The sequence below is a fragment of the Gopherus flavomarginatus genome, chromosome 3, assembly GCF_025201925.1.
Source record: "Gopherus flavomarginatus isolate rGopFla2 chromosome 3, rGopFla2.mat.asm, whole genome shotgun sequence".
NCBI classification, from domain to species: Eukaryota; Metazoa; Chordata; order Testudines; family Testudinidae; genus Gopherus; species Gopherus flavomarginatus.
The window spans coordinates 223,457,314-223,479,238 of NC_066619.1; the positions used below are offsets into that span (position 1 = coordinate 223,457,314).

The 21,925-nt window shown below is 44.0% G+C and overlaps 1 protein-coding gene across 1 annotated transcript; it reads left to right on the forward strand.

Annotated features, from left to right (window-relative positions):
• Nucleotides 1-17,676: 17,676 nt before the first annotated feature.
• Nucleotides 17,677-19,556, forward strand: HELT (helt bHLH transcription factor). The gene is made up of 4 exons (XM_050945501.1): nt 17,677-17,703; nt 18,175-18,279; nt 18,611-18,707; nt 19,066-19,556. The coding sequence occupies exons 1-4, from the start codon at nt 17,677-17,679 to the stop codon at nt 19,554-19,556; spliced, it is 720 nt and encodes a 239-aa protein (XP_050801458.1).
• Nucleotides 19,557-21,925: the final 2,369 nt, after the last annotated feature.

The window sequence follows — 21,925 nt, forward strand, 5'->3', positions numbered from 1 at the left end:
ATCAAGGCAACAGCAGCAGAGCAGAGTCGCAGGGGAAGCAGTGTATGATGATGGTTTGCAGACCTACTGCACCATCTGCTGCCAGCAGCACCTAGGACACAACAGTGGTGGTGTTGGTGAGCTGATCTGAGTGGGCTGCATGCTTCCTGAGGTATGGCGTCTGCACGGAATAAAGACGCAAAACAACTGTCTGCCGTTGCTTTCACAAAGGGAGAGGAGGCTGACAACACGTGCCCAAAACTACCCGTGACAATGTTTTTGCCCCATCAGGCATTGGGAGCTTAACCCAGAATTCCAATGGGTGGTGGAAACTGCGGAACTGTGGGATAGCTACTCACAGTGCACCGCTCCATAAGTCGATGCTAGCCACAGTATTGAGGACGCACTCCACCGACTTAATGCGCTTAATGTGGACATACACAATCGACTGTATAAAATAGATTTCTAAAAATTGACTTCTACAAAATCAACCTAATTTCATAGTGTAGACATCCCCTGAGAGGGGTCACAACAGGGACAGCAACTGGGGCTGGATAAAGAGCAACCAACTCAGGAGGACTTGCCTTAAACCAGGGATGCCAGGGAACAGTCTGGCCATAGAAACAACCTGTCCATTTTTTGCACAGCTGGACAGGATATTAAGCAGTTACACCACTACTGCCCTTTATCCCACCAAAGCACAAGCAGCAAGAGCCATTGGGGGAGGGACATGAGGAAGGGAGTGAAGAGCTCTCCGGGGAAAGACAGGACCTCTTTGGGACTCTAAGGGCAGCCATGTAGGAAGCAAGCCTGATTCTCAGCCAGAAACGCAGCCTGGGACTAATTATATTATATTATATTATATATTTATTTCTGAGCTAACTTCTGTTCTGGGTGCCACACAGCCACAGCTGTTTTTGATGGATGTGAACTAGGAGCCTTTCTAAGTCTTCAGCGCTTACCTCTCTTTGTTTGCCCCCATAGTTTCAAAATGGCAGCTGGACCAGACAGTCAATGGGATTCTAACTCGTGCTAAAGTCCTGACCATCAACTGTTTACAACCCCATGCCACAGAGGGCACATATCCATTTACTTATCCTCCTTTTCCCTACCCACATCCGTTTTGCCCAGCGAACACCTGCACCTCCCCACGAGCTCCATTCATCAGCTCAAAATGGCAGCTGGCAGAGGGTGCAGCCAGAACCTTTACCCATCTTCCCTACCTTCCCACAACATATATGAATAATGAAACAGTCAGCTGTGCAAAACTTAGCAGTTTATTGAGACAGTTGTTACAGGAAAAAAGTTTGGCTTGTATTATCAGTTTACATGAGGCAGCCATAGACATTGCATGCCGGTAGAAGTATTAAGACTACTGCTGAGGTAGATGTGCCCTCTAACAGGCATTTATACAGGAAAAGATGTACTGCTACACTATCCCTCAGGTAAACAGCTCTTAATTTGCTTTTCACAGGCTTACATAGAGAAAGACTAGGAGAAGTTAAGGCTTCAGCCAATCGGTGCAGAAACTTTGTGTGTGTGCTTTCAGCACGTCTACAGAGAAAATAAAGCAGACTCTCAGATTGAGAAATTGCTGGATTTTGTTCTGGACATTCTGTGGGATAGACACACTGTAATTTTCCTTGGCATACCTTGTAATCCCCTTCCACTCCTTCAGAACTTCTGGGTGAGGTGGGGTGGGGTGGGGTGGGGTAGGCAGAAACCATCTTGGTTACTAATTTCACAGTGTATATTGCTGGTCTGCCCTTTGCCTTTCTGAATAAGGCAATTCTCCATCTCCTACTCACTCACCTCAGTGTAACATCAGGAGTCAAGATAGCCTAAGGGGCTATCCAACTTGCCCCCGTTAATCCCTTTGACACCGTTTAAGCATCTCCAAACACAGAAAAACTGCTAAGACATCTGGGAACATAATTCTGAACATCCCACAGTCTCCAAGACACAATCATAAACCCCAAAAGCATATACTGCACAGTCAAAAACCCCAGTACAGCTCTCTTCATGCACTTACCATTTAAGGTCCCCCCCGCCCTATCCCCTGTTTTATCAACAGTGAGCAGCTGGCTAACTTGAAGGGGAAGTAATAGAGAACTCAGGAGGAGATGTTCAGAGAGCTCACTGCAGACCCTTTCTCCCCACCCCCAAGTGAAAAAGGAGAGCTGGAGATTGCATTTGAGATCAGAGGGAGACGTAATGCAGAAGCAAAATGCTCTACTGCAGTGCATGCTGCTAGCAGGCACACAGGCAATCTAGTGCCCTCAACCACGACCCAACCATGTTCTGCTGTCCTGGGATAATACAGGGTACTGGGAACACCAACATATGTTGCCTGCTGCACCACTGCTTCAGAAATATCATTCCTTTCCCTGGCCAAAGCTAATGCCCTTGATAACTTTGAGCTACAACACTCAACACTGGAAGGCAGAAGAAAAGGAGAAAGAGGCAAGACATCGACTCACTTGTGAGTTGGACCCCCCGCCCCATTGTTGTGTTCTGCTCTCCACTGTACTGTTTCACCTTAAAGCTGTGCTTCATTGATGTTAAAGGTTTGTTTCTTGGTATTGAATAATAAACCTGTTAAGCCATTACAAACTCATTCATGAAGAATCTGAAATGCTTGATACCCAGAAAAAACACCGATAAAGGAAACCATACTTCTCACAAGCCACCCACCACCCTCTAAGGATAGCAGCTTGATGTACAGTGGCACATTTTGAGGTCTCAAACTCAAAGTAAGAACAGGTATCACTGCCCTGCTGTTTTCATTTTCTAGTGGACACCTTGCTGGTGACTCAAGCACTGAACACTCATTCTCATTCTTCCTTGCTCTCACAAATATTAAATACAACATGCAGCTTAGGCAAGTTTTTTTTCCTGCAGTTTCCAACCTAGTCCATAAACACTGCCACCTTCCTTTCAGATGGCCAAATGCACACTCGACTGCCATTCTACACTATCATTACATCGGCAGATCATATGAAAGAATTTGGAAGCCAAATTCTACATGTCAATAGTGACAAACCATTTTGTACAAGATGCAGTGTTTCATTGGATCATACATGGGAGGCAATGGTTCAGCACCACTTAGATTTGAAAAGCTATCAAGGCAGAAAGAGGGCCGCAGAGAACGCATTACTAGGAAACAAAAAAGGTAAAAAACACAAAAGCATGATTTAATGTCTTTTTAAGAAGATGACAGAGCTCTGAGACCCATCATTTAGCTACAATGGAAGTTGGGGATGCATTTGTAAGTGTTAATATACTGCTAGAAAAACTTGATCACCCAAAGCTGTACAAATTCATTCAATGGAAACTACAAAATGCTGGTTTCTTACCAAGTGCGAAAACACTACAGCAGGACTACCTTACAAATGTTTTTGCTACACATTGAGCAGATGAGGTCTGATTAACTCATGCGAGTCTTTTGGAATTATTTCTGATGAGTTCACTGATGACCAAGACAACTATGTACTGCATTTTCTGTTCGATTTTATTTCTAACAAGGCCGAAGATATGCAGACACAAAAGCTAACAGTGCTTGCCAACTGTATTTACTTGGATGCTGTTAACTACACTACAGTTTCTCAAGCAATAATTAAAACCATTTCAAAATACAGTGACAAAGGATCTGCTTTCATAAGCGACAATGCAACTTACATGATGAAATCTCAAATCTGTTTTCCAAGGTCTAATGCCAAATGCTGTCCATATTACACACAATGCACATATAATTTCTCTTGTCAATGAGCTGTGGAGATGCGAGTTTGGTAAAGTTGATAAACTGGTCAGCTACATTAAAAAGATCTCTGTCCTAGATGCAAACTTCGATACAGGCTGTACATTGCAAACACAAATGAAATGACTGAAATCGGGGAACAAAAATTTGCACTTCCTCCAGAGCCACTAATTACTCCTTGGGGAAACAAACATTCCCTGAAGGTCATCATACATTTCTCAGATTTTGGGCTTATGGTTAAAAAAACAAGTTATCCGATCCTCTCCAGCTCTCATGGTAAGGGCATCAACCTCACATCTTGTAGTTTACCCTCTATATATGATCTACTTATGCCTAGCTCCCTGTTGATCTGGTTGTGTAGACTTGTAACATCATTAGAGTCAATGGGAGTTTTGCCACAGATTTCAAACAAACACTAGCAAGTTGAGTGTAGGACCTCATTTTACTTGGCCAGCTGAAGGGTCACACATCATGTTTATGTAGGCCAAGCTGATCCCTCACCACCAGTGTGCAAGTGTCTTGAATCACTAACTCAAATGAGAAAGCCAGCTCCCTATTTTTTAATTCCCAGTAGAAACCAAAGATTAGTGGCAAGAGCAAAAGGAAGAGAATCTGGGTTCTATTCAGTGATTCTAAATATTCTTCTGTTTCTCAACTGTTTGCCCTCACTCCTAGAGTATGATGTCTCAACATAGTTTTTTAAATGGGAGCATGATTTTTTATTGAAATAGAATGTAGTGCTTTTGTTTATAAGAGGACAGTAATAGGATTATATAGATAACTTTAGAGCTGAACTGGTCAGGAGTCATTTGTGAGAAAGCTCTTGGAAAAAGATGTCCAACAGGTGATCATACAAATTTATCATAAGCTGATACGTTTGGATACAATTGTCTTAGAGAGCTATCAAGACAGAGTTCTGCAGCCATGGTGATTTACCCTGAGGCTCTGGTCCAGTATTTTATAATCATGGTTATGCACCCAGCTCATCTCTAGCAACTTTGTTTTAAAAAATTAGTTAGAAAATCGTCAAAAAAACAACAACGAGGAGTCCTTGTGGCACCTTAGAGACTAGTTCTAGCCCATGAAAGCTTATGCCCAAATAAATTCATTAGTCTCTAAGGTGCCACAAGGACTCCTCATTGTTTTTGCTGATACAGACTAACACGGCTACCACTCTGAAACCTGTCCCCATGCAAGGCACTGAATTTAGAAAATCGTGTTAACATATTTCATCACTAGATGGCAGCAGCCAACTCCTGATCTACCTAGATTTTTTCAAAATACAATATAAGCTCATCATAGACAAGGCAAGGATTTTATATATTCAGGTGAAATGCTCATTCTTTTCAGTGTTTTACCTAGATATGTCTAAAAAAATTTTTCCAAATATCTTTAATGGGAGAGATTTTTGACAAGACCAATAACTGCTTGTCTCCATACAATTTTTCTGCCTGTTCGTAATAAAGTTTAAAATATTTAGCATTTGTGCAGTAATTTACCCCTTTTCCTAACTGATAGAAAAATCTCCATTTTACAGATAAGACAGAGAGCTTAAGTGTTTTGCCCCCAAGTTATGCACACAGTCAGAGGCAAAGGAAAGCACTGACCTACCTTTTTCTGTATTGGCAAAGTGAACTGGAAAATTGTGCAAGAAAAATGCTCCCTCAGTTATTTTCTGACAAGAGTTAATAATTCTTTACATTAAACAGACTTTTATGAACTTCAGATGAGAAACGAGAGAAACATACTATTTTCTAATGGTGAATAGTTGTGCATGGATCAAGCACCTTATTCTGCTGTTGAATAGTCAGCGTGTTTGTACATTATAAATGCTGATGCCAGACTGTGGGTCAGCAATACCAGGAACTTTCACCCACTCCTTTAAACGAACCCTTTTCTCTGTATATGTGTGTGTGTCTGTGTGTGGGAGGGGGGGGATCTGATTACCCCTGCTTCCCCGTATGCCTCATCTCTCCAGATTTTGCCATTTCTCTCCATTGAAGGAGATGGCTTGCCTCAAAAGCTTTGCTCATATGACAGATGCCTTTGTTTGAAGTCAGCGTGTTCAGTTTATTATCACGCTTGTGAAGGTCAGTCTGAAAAAAAGTCTATGAATTCCTCATGTGCAGTCTATAGCACCCTCCTTGGCCTATCCGGAGCAAAGGGCTGGTCCAAGCCCCAATATGACCACAAAGTGATCTTTGAATAAAAGACAGAGCTTGGTTTGAGAAGGTAAAACCAAACCTCCCTGGAGCAAGATGCTTTTGGGTGAACAATAAAGAGTCTGGCAGCTCCACCAAGCAACTAGGAACTGGAATTCTGCTAACAGCACAAGGTCAGTTACCAGCCTTTCACTTTCATAACATCTGCTCTCCCAGCTCCTAGTAGCTCAGCTCCCCTAAGCAGAGGTGACGTATGAATCATAGCAAAAGCTTTCTTGTATTTTCAAATGGCTCTCTCCTCCCTTTCCTAAATAGAGAAGACATTGGTTAACTTACATAAGAATGGCCATACAGGGTAAGACCAAAGGTCCATCTTGCCCAAAATCCTGTCTTCCAATGGTGGTCAATACCAGGTGCCCCAGAGGCAATTAACATAACAGGTAATCACCAAGTGATCCATCCCCTGCCACCCATTCCCAGCTTCTGGGGTCATAACTTGAGGTCATCATTGGATTTGACTGTTTACATTAGGGGGCATATGCTGACTGCTTGCCCCAGGCAACAAGGAAGGCTCAATCTTCATGGGAAGAAGAGCAGACAGGAGGGCCCCCAACCGAGCAGTGACAAATGGAGGTTAGGTGGGCTGCAGTCCCTGGCCTAGAAGATGCCAGAGACAGTAGTATATGGAGCCCCTGCTGGAGCAGAAGCCACCCTCTGACTCTAAGAACATGTGAGGGAGTAAGGGTGATGACCCATTGACACATCCTGAACTATCAGATATTCTCACCAACCCAATCAGAGCCTTGAGAGTGTGTCAGTCCCTGCTATAGACTGGCAGTAGATAAACCTGCCAAAAGCCAGCCATTAGCACAACATGTATAGATTCATAGATTCCAAGTCTAGAAGGGACCACTGTGATCATCTAGTCTGGCCTCCTGTATACCACAAGCCACAGTTTCCACACAAAAAAATCCCTAGAGCAGATCTTTTAGAAAACACATCCAACCTTTATTTTAAAAGTGTCAGTGATGGAGAATCCACCACAGCCCTTGGTAAATTGTTCCAATAGTTAATTACTCTCTCTGTTAAAAGTTTACACTTTATTTTCAGTCTGAATTTGTCTAGTTTCACCTTTCAGGCATTGGATTGTGTTATATTTCTCTGCTAGATTGAAGAGCACATTTGATCCTCATATTAGTACTCATAGACAGTGATCTCCCTATCCTATACCTGCACCCTCTATTATGCTTGCAGAGAGGGACTGGAGGAAAATATTTTATTATTATTGCTCCTTTTTCTGTATTTCTAAGTACCATGACAATGCTTAACATGCTGGTGGCAGCCCATCTATCCTTGCTAGGACTCCCAACATCGCTAACACCCGTGGAACAGAACTGCTATCGGCAATGGTGAAACTTTTCTGAAAGTTTTGCAGGGTACTCCAGGCCACAGAACCCAGTGTAACTGAGAGCAGTGTTTGGCCTATTTGCCTCTGAAGTTACAGCACAGTTGGATTTGGCTCAAAGGTTTACATTTGGCCCATCAAGTTCTAGGGCACCTATTCACATTAACCCAGCTCATTACCAGTCTGATGACACTGATTAATCCTTTTAAGGTTCCCTTCTCCACTTCAGTTAGATACATTTTATGGCTGAAGTTTTCAAATGGAGATAGACACCTATGCAAAGATCCTCAGAGGTATTAGGGCACTTAACTCCATTGACATCAATAGAAATTCAGGACCTAAATGCAGCTGAAATTTGGGGCACAGTTCCTACTGAATTTCATTTGGTTTATGCAGTACACATTAGTATAAAGGAATCCACTGAAGTGTAGTTTTTATAGGTGAAATTACAGTGCACTACTAAGTAAATTGCACTACAACAGAGGGCTGCTTTCCTGTCACATACTCTGACTTTATATTGGTGTACAGGCCTTGAGTTCAGTGGAATTACATCAGGTTTCTATGGTGTAAACAAGCTGAATCCAGTCCATTACCTTTTACAAAAATAGAACTGGTAAATGTATTTCCAACATGCCAAACCACTCTGGGAATTAATTGTGGCAGCACTAAACCCTGGTACAGTGAACATTGTTAAAATCTTTAATATTTTGCTTCTACATGTAAATAGTTTAACTGCAGTATTTATGTTATTGCTTGAAGTTATAGAAGAAACTGCAGAATCTCATCATGCATTATTAGGCCACATGAAATATAAGAAATGCTAAAACTATTAGTACTGCTTCTTTGCTTAAAATGCTGGCAGTGGCCCAGGGCACAGTTTTATTCTGCATTTGTGCAGTGCATAGCACAATGGGACCATAGACCTTGACTGAAATGCAATATTGCAGTACTACACTGTATTATTATTTATTTGTGTAGCCCACTGACCCAAATCAAGTTAGGTGGTATGAGCATTTTCCTTATTCGTTGCTTTTCTGTGGAAAATGAATTGTGGAAAAAGTCTTAAGTCCTACTGGGCACCAGCCTCAGCCTTAAGTAGACGTCTTCCAGAAGATGTAAAATTATAGGCATAGTCGTTATATGCATGATTGTAAATAGTGCCCCTGTAGTTTTTGAACCTGTGACAAGGCCCACTTGCATGATTCCTCCTTGTGACCCAATATGGCACTACTTACCTTGTAACAGGTCTCTAACAGTCACCACCTCTTGGAGGGTACAATGCAGTTGTGCTTTAGGTCTCTGCCTATGGCACGCTTGAGACCCACCCCTTCCAGACCCCACATTAAAAAAAGCTAAGAACTCAAAACAGTGTCATCCAATGAGTCTTCAGCAGGATCCTGCCCTTCTGCTTAGGCCCTGTTGTCTGACAGCACTCCTTTGTTCAGTCCCTCCCTCTATCAGTGCTCACCTAGACAGTGAGCTGGCTCAGACATTAACTACACTAGAGAGAGAATGAAAGCCCTCTGCTCTTCTTCCTAGTAAACCTAAACTGTGCTAGGCCATCTCTTTTTAATGCCCCCTCTCCACAGCTGACATCTACTACAGGTGTAGCAAGTTGGGGTTAATTGGCTCTAAAGGCTTCATTAACTCCCTCCTTGTCAGTGCTGGATATGTATGCCTCTGTACAGAGCCAAATCCTGTGGTCTTTATTCAGGCAAAGCTCACACTGAAATCTGTCTATGCATCAAGTCATGTATACCATCTCAGTCACTAGCTATCTGAATGCCTGAAGACTTAAAATATAGTTTTATTGAGGAAGGACCTTGGGTTTGGGCTGTTATTTGTATACCTCCTCTGTGACCCCAAAATGTAAATTGCTGGATGCACAGTCTTTATTTAAAAGAAGTTTAGCAAGAATGATAGTCTAGATAAAAGGATTGACATCTGAACGCAGATTCTTTAGCTTTCAATAGCTAACGTAGGATGCTTCTGTTTCATGTTGAACATTAGTATTTTGTACATTCAAAACATACATATGAACAACATAATCCTGATATGTTCCAGTATTTTACATGTTCCAAAACATGTTTTACAATATCATGGAGTCCTCTTTTATTTTTCAAATTAAATAGAGAGGGTTAAATGCTCCCTGGGTCTGCCCAGGTAGGTAAGAATGGGGAAGGGTACAAAGAGAGAAGATTCAGCACCCAAATGATTTGGGCATTAAGTAGATACCCCACTGTATCATAAAGGAGTTCAGTATCTATTTATCTATTGCATCTCTCAGCTCACATAATGTAGCATTCAATGTGAGCACCAGGAGAGAATGGGGCATGGGTGGCTAGCTTGGCCCAAATTCAACAAGACAGCATCCACAGTAGTGAGCACATTACTGCCGAAGAAAGTATCTGGAAACAACTCATCACTGCATGCTGTACTGACCTGATCTGTGTCTTTCTTGCCAGAAACAACAAGATTTATCTTGCCATGGGCAGAGCAGACTGTATCTGGGCATGCGCTAACTGGGCATGATTTGGGGTGTATTGCTGGAATTTGTCCTCATCTGGTTCCAGAAATATTCTATTTTACTTTTTAACTTCTAATCCCCCCAGAACCAGAAATTGGTCAGAGGTTTTACATGCACGTTGCCTCTTCAGGTAGAGACAGCAGTCCAAATCTGGTGTTTGTAGTGCCAATATTCAGATCTTTGAAGGGGAGTTAACAATTACAAACTGTATGATCCAAATCACATGAAGGTTTGAGAGAGGATTTCTACTGCCTCCCATCAAATGCTTTTTTTCCATAGCTAGCTATTATGATGGCAGCACATCAAAATTAGGGAATGCATTTGGTTCTGAACAATAAGACACAACATTCCATAAACTGATCTGTATATTGTATGTATTTCTTAGTCACTCTATCACTAAGTCCTGCCTTTGCACCCCTAAGAGGTCTCTAAGGAGAACGTATGAACCTACAAGATTAATATCAATCTGTATGTACAGTATGTTGAAGAGTATGCCAATACTATCTAGCAACTCAGATAAAGACCAGAGCTTTTGCACTGTGCTCAAATGATGGATAATGCTGAATATTGTAATAGATTCTTCTTTTTCAAATATTACTAGAACTGAAAAGCACACTAGGAAAGCACCACTGTATGCCCAATGTCTTTGACACATTGACTAGTTTGATCAGCAGTCCAAACATAATAAAAGCCTGTTTTGGTTTGGTTGGGGATGAGAGGATTTATATGGAATTAAATAATTCGTTTCAGTGGGACTTTATGTGTGGGTGTCCTTCCATCATTATTTTGTAAAAGAGTGGTACCAGCTCATCCAGATAGAGATTTGGCTGAAAATAAAATTGTGACCAGTATTTTAGTGTCTCTGTATGGCTTTTGTGAGTACATCCTTTAGCCACACTTACCCAGAGCATCTTGCTTAGGGCTTTAGTCTCTGTATATAGTAGTCAGATAAAAAATTTGCACCAACTCTCCTGTTGGTGTAAATCAGCCTCGTTCTGTTGATTTAATAGAGCTACACCAATTTGCATCACTTGCAGATCTTTCTCAATATAGTTCTGTGTCTAAAACTATAACATCACTTTTAATTCATTGTCCAGTAAATCTACTTTATGGCCTCAACCTTGAGATTTATGTCTAGCCAAAAGAAGAAGCAAATATTACATCTTAAGGAATGACAAGAAAGTCTGGAAGAATGAATCCACTATGTTTTATCAAGATATTGTTCAGCCAACCAGCTTTCTTTTCTGGCTTTCTATTATAGTGAGCATCCTGCCAGTTTTTACAGTATCACTGACGGCTGAATAAAAGGATACCTCTGGAAAAGACTCTCAGTACTGAGAAGGTAGTCAGAGTTCAGCAAAGGAAGAATGAGATCACAGGCAATGTGCTCAAGAAGAGGGGGCAGTCCAGCTGAGTAGTTTTTCTTTGTATGCCTCCTGAAGTATTGTGTGCACCCACTGAATCTTTCACTAAATCCACGAGAAAGTGGGACTGATCTCAACGGCCCTTTTTTATCATCCACTTCAGCTGCAACATCACAATCATCCACAGAGTAATGGTGCAGTGGCTGATGCACAGACTCCAGTTAGCAACATTTGTGGTTAAATCATCAGTGAGGTTGAAGAGGTGTGAAATGACTGATGAGGCTTCATTCATGAAATAATCTTCTGATTCAGAGTCTGTGCCAGTAGAAAATTACCAGTAATTCATTTACCTTGTATTTTAAGCATTATTTCGCAACTTAAAAAGAAATCCAGTTTCATCATCATGAAAACACTGGGCTTAATTCACCAGTGCATTACTCCAGTTTTTCACTAGAGTTACACCTGCATAAAACAAGAATATGCAATGATTTGTCAGGCCCAGACCTTATATTTACAGAGAGCCTCTGAACCCAAAGAATCTCAAATTACTTTACAAAGTGATATATAAACTATAGAAATTACACTGATAATTTCACCCAATACTAAAATGCAGCTACTTCTGGGGTGGAGTGTGACAGTATATAGAACAGCAAATGAAAAATAATACCATACCATCTGAAAGTGTAGATGTAGTTTTTGTAGGAAGATTGTAATTATCCCAAGTGGATTTGGCCAGGACACCAGGATTAACATCCCGCCCCATACACACACACACACACACATACACTACTGCAAAAAAGTGTTGTGAGCTATTTGATGCCCACACAGATCAGGAACATAGCTTTAAATCTCACCCAAACATCAGCATCTTCCCCCTTCATAGTCCCAAGCTGGGGCATCGGAGCATTATGAACTCCAGGGGAATGGCTCATCAACAGCATTTCCTGTAGTGCCGTAGTATTTCCTGGGATGTTTCCCTTAAAGTCTCTGACCATGCCCGATCTTGTTTAGCATATAAGGTGTGACGCATTCACAGATGAACCTAGTATGGCCTTAAGAATTGAAGCACTTTAGTCTTTCCAATGATTTCGTTTCAGGCCACTACTTCTTACTACCCAGAAAGGGCTCTGTCAGATGATTGAGATATTCCATCTATAGGCTGAATCTGTTACCTCCACTGCATTCCTTCCATTCCCTGATAGCCACAGTAATGAGTGATGGGGATTAGACACTGAACTTGGGTTTCCAGCATTATACTGCAATCCATTACTAGCTAGCCTCATTAGATTTGTTTTGCTAACAGAAATCTAAACAGCTTACCAAGGCCATTCACAGAGTATAGCAGCACCCTGCTACAACACTGCTGTAGTTAATGTTTTGTCAGTTTCCTTTATAATCAATATGGCTTTTCCTTGGACACCAACTTCCACACAAAGCCAAATCCTGTTCACCTCATTCATGCAAGAAGTACCAATGATATCAAAGGGGCTACTAAAATAAATAAGATGAACCTAAAATCTAGAGCCCCAAATTGGTGAATGAATACAGTTAAAAATTAAAAAATAAACTAAAAACAGAAGAGAAAATAAACTGAGGGCTAGAGGCAAGGAGGAGAGCTGTGTTTTCCTATAAGAGGTAAAAGTCCATGACAACTCAATGCAGTAGATGCACTGATGCAATGCAAGGGCTGCGGTGGAGAAGGCTATCAATGGGGAGACTATGTGAAGGATCAGAGATGTCAAGGCTAGATGAGTGGGAAGGCGCATACAGCGGGACAATGTCTGTGGTGTTTACCAAACTCTAACTTCAGTGGTTTAGGAACTACCCAACATGCTGGGTCACAAAAGAGCCCAGCAAGCTCGCTGAAGACCTTCTCTATGAAAAGGCTACAGTGCTGACGACCCCAAGTAACAGCCTTTATTAAGGTGGTTCCATCCAGTCTCTCACAGTAAAATGTTGCCCCATTTTTGGTAAGGGTTCAAGTCTCCATTTGAAAACATGCCTGGGTTCAAATAAAGCACCTGAGGTGAGCCTATTATCTCAGGCTTTCTTTAAATGGCCTATTGAGATATGCAGCGTTGTTGCAATCCTGTTGGTCCAGGATATTAGACAGACAAGGTGGGTGAGGGGATATATTTTATTGGACCACCAACTTCTGATTTCTTACCTGATTTCCAGGTAACTTTCCTGATTTTTTTTTCTTCCGGTGCTGAGAGCCTGTGGTGATTTCTTGTTTGAGGGGGTCCCCTCTGTCCTAGGTGAGATGCAGTAAGTGGTTCCCCAGTTTCTCCCAAGTCCCTCTGCTCAGCATATTGGAGTTGTGTGCAGTGCTCAGAGGGTTATTGGTGGGTGAGCTCTGTGGGGCTGAGATTTTGTTTCTTGCATTTGCTCAGGAAGTAGCTGGCTGCTATTAAGTTTTGCTTCCTTTTTCTTCATGTTGGGGCGTTTCCATTTCAGCCCCGGGTCCAGTGGAAGATGTTACTGACCCGCCCTGTCTCTAACTGGCAGGAAGGGCCTTGCACGTGGGCCATTCAGGGCGCGCGGGCCAGCTGTGCCCGGTGTGGCGTAGTGATGCGGGGCGATTTTGTTTGCAACAAGGAGCTGGTGCGGTGTGAACCCCCCAGGGGCTGCCCAGGCACAGTCCCTCCGGCGTGTCAGCCAGCCACTGTACACGGCGCTGGACAGTTTTCCGCCTGCCCCTCGCAGCCCGCCCCCAGCAGCTCTGAGCACAGCCCCGTGCACACTCCGCAGCGCGCTGGAGCCTGGCTTTGGTCAGGGCAGAATAAGCGCCCAACGGGCTTCTGCTGTTGACATCCAGTACCGGCCCCGCCAAATAACCCCCCGCCCCCCAGTCCCGAGCCGCCTTTGGCACAGCTCCCGGGCTCCTGACAAGACCATCCCAGGGCTGCCCCCTTCGGGGCTGTGGGGATCTCCAGGGGGAAGCCAACTCCACACTCACTCCCCTGGGAACGTCAGGAAGAAAGGAGGGGCTGGGCTCCTGCAGGCCCGAGAGACCATGTGAGACTTGGCCGTGCTCAGGATCGGGTCCAGAAGCCTGTGCAAACTCAGGGTCACTGTTATTTCCGCCTTCTTTCTTTTGCTTGCAATAACAGAACATAAGCACTGGAGCGTTCGTGTTCCGCTCAGTGTGAGCCCTGACCACAAGCCAAGGGACCGAGCCCATTAATAGCTGTGCATAGGTGACCCTCCTTGGCTTTAGCTCTGTTAGATCCCTGGATATAGCATCCTGCTGGCACGAAAGTAACAGGGCGTTTGGTCACTGGCGTCAGGACTGGGCCCTTCGTGATATGCATATAATGAGAGTTTGTGTATGTGTGTGTTGGGGGGGGGGCATGAAGGACAGAGAAAAAGGCCTTAATGATCTATTTCTCTGGGTTTATAACTTTAAATCTCCTATGTTAGTACTGTTTGTGTGTGTAATGCGAGTTTTGATTAAATAACGTGTGTCAAGTATTTAAAGGCGTCACCAACAAAATAAAAAATGGTCTCATATTGTAAGAGAATAATTACAAATGAGCTACGAGGCAAAAGCAACTACAGGACAAACTGGAGTTAGGGGGAAGAGTATGCAGTTCTCCTTGTCAGATAACCAAGCACAATATTGCCTTAGGAAAATCAAAGTGTCACTTTTGGAGAGTTTAAAATAGAAATGCTCCTCTTGGGGAGGGCGCTGAAAAGTGTAAGAGAGATTTCCCAAGCAGCTCATGACTTCTGCTCAAGGTTTTCTTCTTAGTCTGATCGGAGATATAACATTGGAAATAAAGAAAAGAAAAAGCAAACACGTCTGAGTTAATACGCCATAACTTTTTCAGCGCACCTCGGCCCCTGGCATACCCACTTTGCAGTCCACTGTTCTACTCCCTCCCCAGCCTTCTCCGTCAAACCGAACTTGGACAACATCCTAGCCTGGCTTGGGCTGAGCTGCAGAACTACAATTCTGTGGCAGAAAAGAAGAAAATAAACAAGTCTAGTGGTGTAAAAAGTTGTCTTGCGGGTGCCTGCAGCTGGTGGTTAACACAGACTGTAAGAGGATCAACTCCATCTCCGCTGGCGAAGGGAAGAAAAAAGAAAGAGAAAAAAAAAGACTTCACATTTGCTATTCACAGTTTAGTTAATTTGGATGATAACGGTTAGTTTTTTTAATCCCATTGTATGAGACTGAATATACTACAAGCGTCCCGAAAGAATATCTACTGCAAACAGCATCACACTGGAGTGTCTGAGCTTGAATCTAGCCTGGCATACAAACATTTGTGAAGACGCAGTTAAAGAATTACTTCGACGTTTTAATACTGAACAGTTCTAAACTCTTCGCATGCGAAACTCAGGTTTGATCCTTGGACTTTCAGTCTGTTTGACTATATTGCACTAGAGGAGATGGTCACCATCGCTCAGATACAAGGACAAGAATCTGTATTCACAGTTAGTGCTACCCATGTAACTTGTACCGAAAGATCAGATGGGTCAGATTTTCCACACTTAATTACAAAGAAATAGTAGCAACACACTAAAAAGAAAAGAGAAGTGGATGTTTGGAAGAAATATCGTGGAGCTGACAGGACTGGAGTAAGTGGCCTCTTTATAATGTTTCTCTGGGGACTGCGATATTTCCAAGACGGGCAAAACTAAACACTGGAAATACAGCTCAGCCCCTAACATACATCTGCTCAGTGAAAGTGATGTTTTTATTTCCTTCTGCGGGGTACAGTCACAATCCAGAGCTGCTGTTTAGTTAGTAAATGTGTAAAGTGGGCTACTTGGGGGCGGGGGGAGTCCCTATGCAAAAAGCAAGGGCGGTGGCAAGGAACCGTGAAAGAGCCATGGAAACGCGCTCAGAGGCTCTGGAGACTGAGGGGTTCCCAGCCTCCTTTCAGCTAATTTCCTCTGGCTTCTGTTTGTGTGTTTTCGATATTTTCTTCTTAAACCCTTTAAAAAGAGAGAGATCAACTTCCCCAAACTCTCCCGTCTTCCCTTTCTCCCCCCCCAGGGACAAACACTGCCATGCCCCCGAAAAGGAGTCCTCTGCGCTCTCGAGGCGAGAAACGCGGCTGCCAGAACAGAGGCCATAAAAAAAAGTTAACAATGCTGTGAAAATATGTTTGCAGAAAATAGACAATTGTTGGATTAAACGTATTCAAGTATGAAATAATGCCTTTTTGTGTAAAAACTTCAGCAATGTGCGTGTACAAAAGTTCCCTGTGGCAGTTACTTGCTCCCTTTGTGAGCTGTGCGCTTTGGCGTCTCCACTTGGCGCATTTAACTCAGAGCCCTTTAAACGCGATTGTTTCTTTCTTTTTAATGACATTTACCGGATCAAAACATGCTGTTAATTCGATCAGAAAGCTTTGCCCTCCCGAACAATGCCACAATAATTTCTCCTGAAGTTTGTTAAATTGACCAAAATTAGGCAAATGAATAGGAGGTCTGTAGGCGACTCCTCTTGCAGGTGACACCGAATAATGCACTCTCAGACCAGCTGCGATCTCCTCTTTATTTGCCCCTCTTTTCTTTGACCCGCATTATTAAAATTTAGGCCCAATGAAACTATTCATACATTTCAATGGGACATTTTCCTATAGGATAATAGGCTACAAATTGAGCCTCTCCAAAGGGGGGAGTAGGGGGGTAAAACAACTACACACAGACACACACCACACAAAAAGGACCGTCGTGTGCCAAAGGCTCGCGGGAGCCTCCCTGGGCCTGCAGAGGGGAGGAGGGGGAAAAAAGGGGGGATCGTGTGCCAGCCCCCAGTCCCACACCTGCCGGGATGTCCCAGCACATAAAGCGGTGTAAACAAAAACCCTCGCTGCCATCTTTCATAAAGATAGACGTGTCACCAAGTCGTGTGAGAAAAGCCTGAGAACAAACGGGGCCACTCTGTCTCCAAGGGCTCTCCCTTGAACTGGGCGGAACAGCCTATTAAGGGCTTACTTAATTACTTTAATGACTCTGGACAGGCTTTAAAATGCAGTCAGCGCTTGGACAGGGGAAGAAGGGGGGCTGCATGGGATTTGTAAACAGGCGATCGTGTGAGAGACCAGGCGCTTGGAACTAAAGAAGAGAGCTTGTGTTCACACGCTGCTAGCGCGCCACTGCGCTCTGCTTGCTGCTCCCGTTAGTCCTGTTGCCATGCAAATATTATTCTGGGGGCGATCACGTGTCCTTTGAAGGTCCACGTGGAGTAACAAAGCTGATCTGCCCCCTGCTAGTCCCCTTGACTGAAAAAAAAACACATTTTTTTTACTCCTTTAAAACTAATCTTTAATGCATACATTCCCCAAACTGCTCTCCCTAATCCTAGGGAATCAGGCAGGCCATGAAAACACCGAGTCTCCCCCCAGAAATGATCGCTTTATAAGCAGCCCTTTGGAGGCTAGGGGGCTGCAGTGCACCTGAGACTAGAGAAGACATAGGCGTTCCCTTCTGCTAGACTTTCCCCAGTGGTGTGACTTCCCAGGATGGCCTCTAAACTAAAGGAACGGAAAGTAAGTTGGAGCTAATCTTTGCGCACTGGGGCTGCCGCCTGCTTGCCCGGCAGCGACAGAACGACGGTTTATTTGTAGGCTTTTTAAAAAAAGCCTGGGCTCGTGTTTGGTTTGGAAAACCAGAACTTAACACTCAGACTGATCCTCAGCAAGAGCACTGCTGTGGAGACCAGGTTTGGTGGGGGCCTCCCCGTGCAGTCAAACAGGGCTGGAGGAGCGCTCGCTTCTGGGGCCAAAATTAACCTAGCTCTTTAAAAAAAATAATAGTCGAGTGAAATTGATATGCGAGCGGCTTAGTGAAGGTCAGATCAAATGTCTGACGTTAGAGTAACATTTTTTTAAAGGTGAATATCTCAGAATAAAACTAGAAACCAAAGGCTGTGGGGAGTTTTTCTTTGCGTTTTGGGGTGATGTCTGCTCGTGTTTCAGACGCCTTGTTCCATGTGTCTGTCTGCACATTGTGTGTTATAGAGAACTCCAGTGTCTCACAAAGTGATTGAGAAAAGAAGGAGGGATCGGATCAATCGCTGCCTCAATGAATTGGGGAAGACCGTGCCAATGGCTTTGGCAAAGCAGGTATGCTCCAGCTGCTGGCTAGAGCGCTGGAAAGTGCGTGCCGTTGTTACCAAGGGGGACGTGACACACAGTTGCATGTTTAAGGATGAACATGACCTGCATGACTGCAATGACCTTCTTTGGTTTGGAATGACTCTTGTCAGGGAGGTGTATCTGGGAAGTAGCTGCCAGGCTCATACAGTCAGCAAAGGAAAGTGTCTTGCGTGCCATGCTCCCTGGTGCTTTCTCCCTGACTGGCTTTAGGACCCATGGGTTTGGTGAACTCAGCAAGAATAGTTCTGGCTCTGGTTTCCCTCAGGCGTTTCATGAGGGTTTTGTCTGTGTGTTTCAGAGCTCTGGGAAGTTAGAGAAAGCGGAGATCCTGGAAATGACTGTTCAGTATCTGCGAGCCTTGCATTCGGCAGATTTCCCCCGCGGCAGAGACAAAGGTAGGTACAACGCTTAGCGTCTTGGTGCTCGTGGTGATCCGTGCACGTCTGGCACACAGGGTTTGAAAATCTTCCTGCAACCATGGCTGGTTCTGCAAGCGCTCCAGGGACATCCCACCCATTCACAGTGTAAATCACATTAGCTACAACGAGAACTGCTGAGGAGTTGGTGGGTGGAGAATGAAATAATCCGCGTACTGGTTTAACTGGGCTGTGTTAACATTCAGTGTCTACACGTGCAGGTGTCAGTATCTCCAACATTCAGACAGACATTGTGGCCTGGAATTTTTAAAACTCCCGTGGGCAGAAAGCAGCGAGGTCAGGAACTGACCCGTTATCCTGTTCCGTTTCTTTCCAGCAGAGCTTCTAGCTGAGTTCGCCAACTATTTTCACTATGGATACCACGAGTGCATGAAGAATCTAGTCCATTACCTGACCACAGTGGAACGGATGGAGACCAAAGACACCAAATATGCTCGGATCCTGGCTTTCCTGCAGTCCAAAGCTCGCTTTGTCACCGAACCTATCTTCACCACTCTGGGATCGCTCCCAGAACCGGACTTCTCCTACCAGCTTCACCCAGCCCCGGAGCGCCCGGCTCACAGTCCCAATGAGTCTATGTTTCAGCAGGGATCCGGGGGTCCGTTTTCCTGGCATGGTCCAGCCAGAAGCCCCACCATCCCTTACCTTCCCAACGCAGCCATGCCCCTTCCTAACCCGGGGCAGCAACGCAACACTTTCCTGTCGTCAGTACAGGGTCTGGACAGACACTATCTCAACCTGATCGGCCATTCCCACCCCAGCACCTTCAGCCTGCCCCATGGCCAACATCCCCCCTCTGTGCTATAGAGACTCGGCCTGCGGGCTGCATATTTATATCGGGGGAAGAGTAAATTATCCACAGGCGCATACATTCACTTAATAAGTGCTAGTGTACAAATGTAAATACATATGATTGTGAAGTTATAGCTCGGAATAAATGATCACTGGGAAAGGTTAAGGATGTTTCCAGTGTGAGATGCTTTTGCGATGCGTTATTTAACCAACCTGCTAGCGTGTCCCTGCACGCTTCGGTTCTATGTGCAGGGCACAAACCACGTACAGCGCTTGGAATAAATGTGATAGAAACTCTTTGGTCTGGTTTCCCATCGGCACTTCATTGGTGGGGGGTGAGGAAGTAAAATCAACGGAAACGGCTGCGATTAAGTGTTGGGGGGACGCGCGTCTCCAAGCGTTGGGTCTAGCGCGCACTGTGCGCTCTGGCGCTAGAGTGTTTATGGGGTGCCGCGTAACTACGCGGAATTAAGCGAGCGAGAGGCAAACGCTACGGTGTTTCGGTGTTCAGGTAAACCTCACTTCGCCGCACACTCTTTTAAAATACAGCAGCGTTCATGCGTCTCCCCAAAGCCCTCTGCTTTATCAAGAGTCGATATCGCCCATGAAAACATCTTCAGAAAAGTAGCATTGAAGTTGTGTGTGTATATACATGTGTTTATATAGAATCAGGGACGGTATGTGTATACACACTGTACACGTGATCCCGAGAGACAATGAGCAGGACCAGTGCATGCTTGTCTCACAAATATCCCTGTATGTAAATCCATGCCAATCTCACATTGTTACAGTTACAATACAGCAGTATTAAGGCTGCAAACGAAACACCTTTAGTACAATTATGAGGATTCCTTGAGGCGAGCTAATAGGAAGGAACCAGCCTATCCATTTTCCCCAAGATGTACGGGTGACCTGACGGTAAACAAAAAAGGAAAAATGTTCTTGTTGAAATCGGAAGGAATATTTTACTAGGAATGGACGATTTCCCTTCTGTCTTATTCTGGAATTTCCTCATGACCGTTTATCTCCTTAGGAGGAAAATAACAGGAAAAGCTGTGGTGGCTTAAGGAACAAGGTGAGATTAGGCTCTGTAGCACTTGGCCTGTCACAGACAGTAGTTTAACAGGTGGAAGACATACACGCAGAAAAAAGCTCAGGAGGAGCCGAGCCTTTAATGTTGTCCCACAGACTCTGGCTTGTATAGTGGCCAACGCCAGATTTTTTCTCATTACATTCTTCAGTAAAATCGCCATTTCACTGCGTCTGAGCTGAGTCCTCTGTTCAACACGGGAATATCAGGAGCGGTTTTAGGTGCTGCAGGGAGCGCTGAGTGACACTGCAAAGAGAAACGCTTCCTTAGTGACCAGGTATTTCTATGGAGCTCAACTTTTGTTACAGAAGCATCAAAACAGGAGAAGTGGAGAGGCGAACAAGCCTCTCAGCATGAGGAGCAAATCTACGGGTTTAATATCTAGAAGGGCAACATTAGCATCCAGGCAAACAAGAGTTTAGCTAATATTCCTTTGCCCAGCCATGCCTTCCTTTCGAGCTCTTCGGAAATTTCAGCAGTTTCAATTCTCCTACCTCGGCTGGGTCACTGAATAAGAACCAAGCTCGTCTGTGCTCTGACAGCAAATGGTTTCTTACACGTGATTCCCGATGCTAGTTATTAGTATTTTTCCTGTGGTTTGCACTCCCCGATCCGTTGACAAAGGTAAAATTTACTTATTCCATTGCACGCTGCAGCCTTGAGGGAGATTTGACCCGGAGTGTTTACTGAGGTCATGGAATGGGCTGACCCACAATTTGTAAACCATCAACTCCTTTATTCAGAGACGGACAAAAAGATCTTCATTACAATGAGTGGAAAGTGTCATGTGTGCCTTCCATTTAAACTGTAAATACAGAAAAGCCTTGTGTTTCAGATTGACAAGAAAGAAGCCGTATTACAGAGTAAAGGGAGGAGAAAGAAATTCTATTGCATTAGGATACATTTGGGACCTTAAATCCGAGCGAGGAAAGCAGGAAAATACCTCTTGCTAAATGTACGTGGGGCGATATGGGATAAACCAAATGTATTCAGCAGAAGAAGAATGGCTGGTGCCTATTATGAAAACACATGTCTTACACTCATTTTCACCAGCGCTTGATGCAGAAAATGAAGCAAGTCTTTCACGATTTTTATTCTGTGAGCATTAAGCCATTCTGAATCCTCTTTTGCACTGAAGCATTAAAGATATAGTGTTACCCTGAAAATAGAAATTATTAATATATGCAGCATTTTGGTCACTGTTAACCAAATTAGACAAAAACTTTCTTTTGCTAAGTAGATTTCCTCTCTGGGATTAGCACAGGGCCACCACGGTCAAAACTTTGGTCATTTA

What these genes read in the sequence shown, in the direction of transcription:
- HELT (XM_050945501.1), top strand. Translation starts at nt 17,677, where the DNA reads ATGGCCTCTAAACTAAAGGAACGGAAA. An exon ending in CTAAACTAAAGGAACGGAAA is followed by an intron (nt 17,704 to 18,174) that starts GTAAGTTGGAGC and finishes TGTGTGTTATAG; the next exon opens with AGAACTCCAGTGTCTCACAA. An exon ending in CAATGGCTTTGGCAAAGCAG is followed by an intron (nt 18,280 to 18,610) that starts GTATGCTCCAGC and finishes TGTGTGTTTCAG; the next exon opens with AGCTCTGGGAAGTTAGAGAA.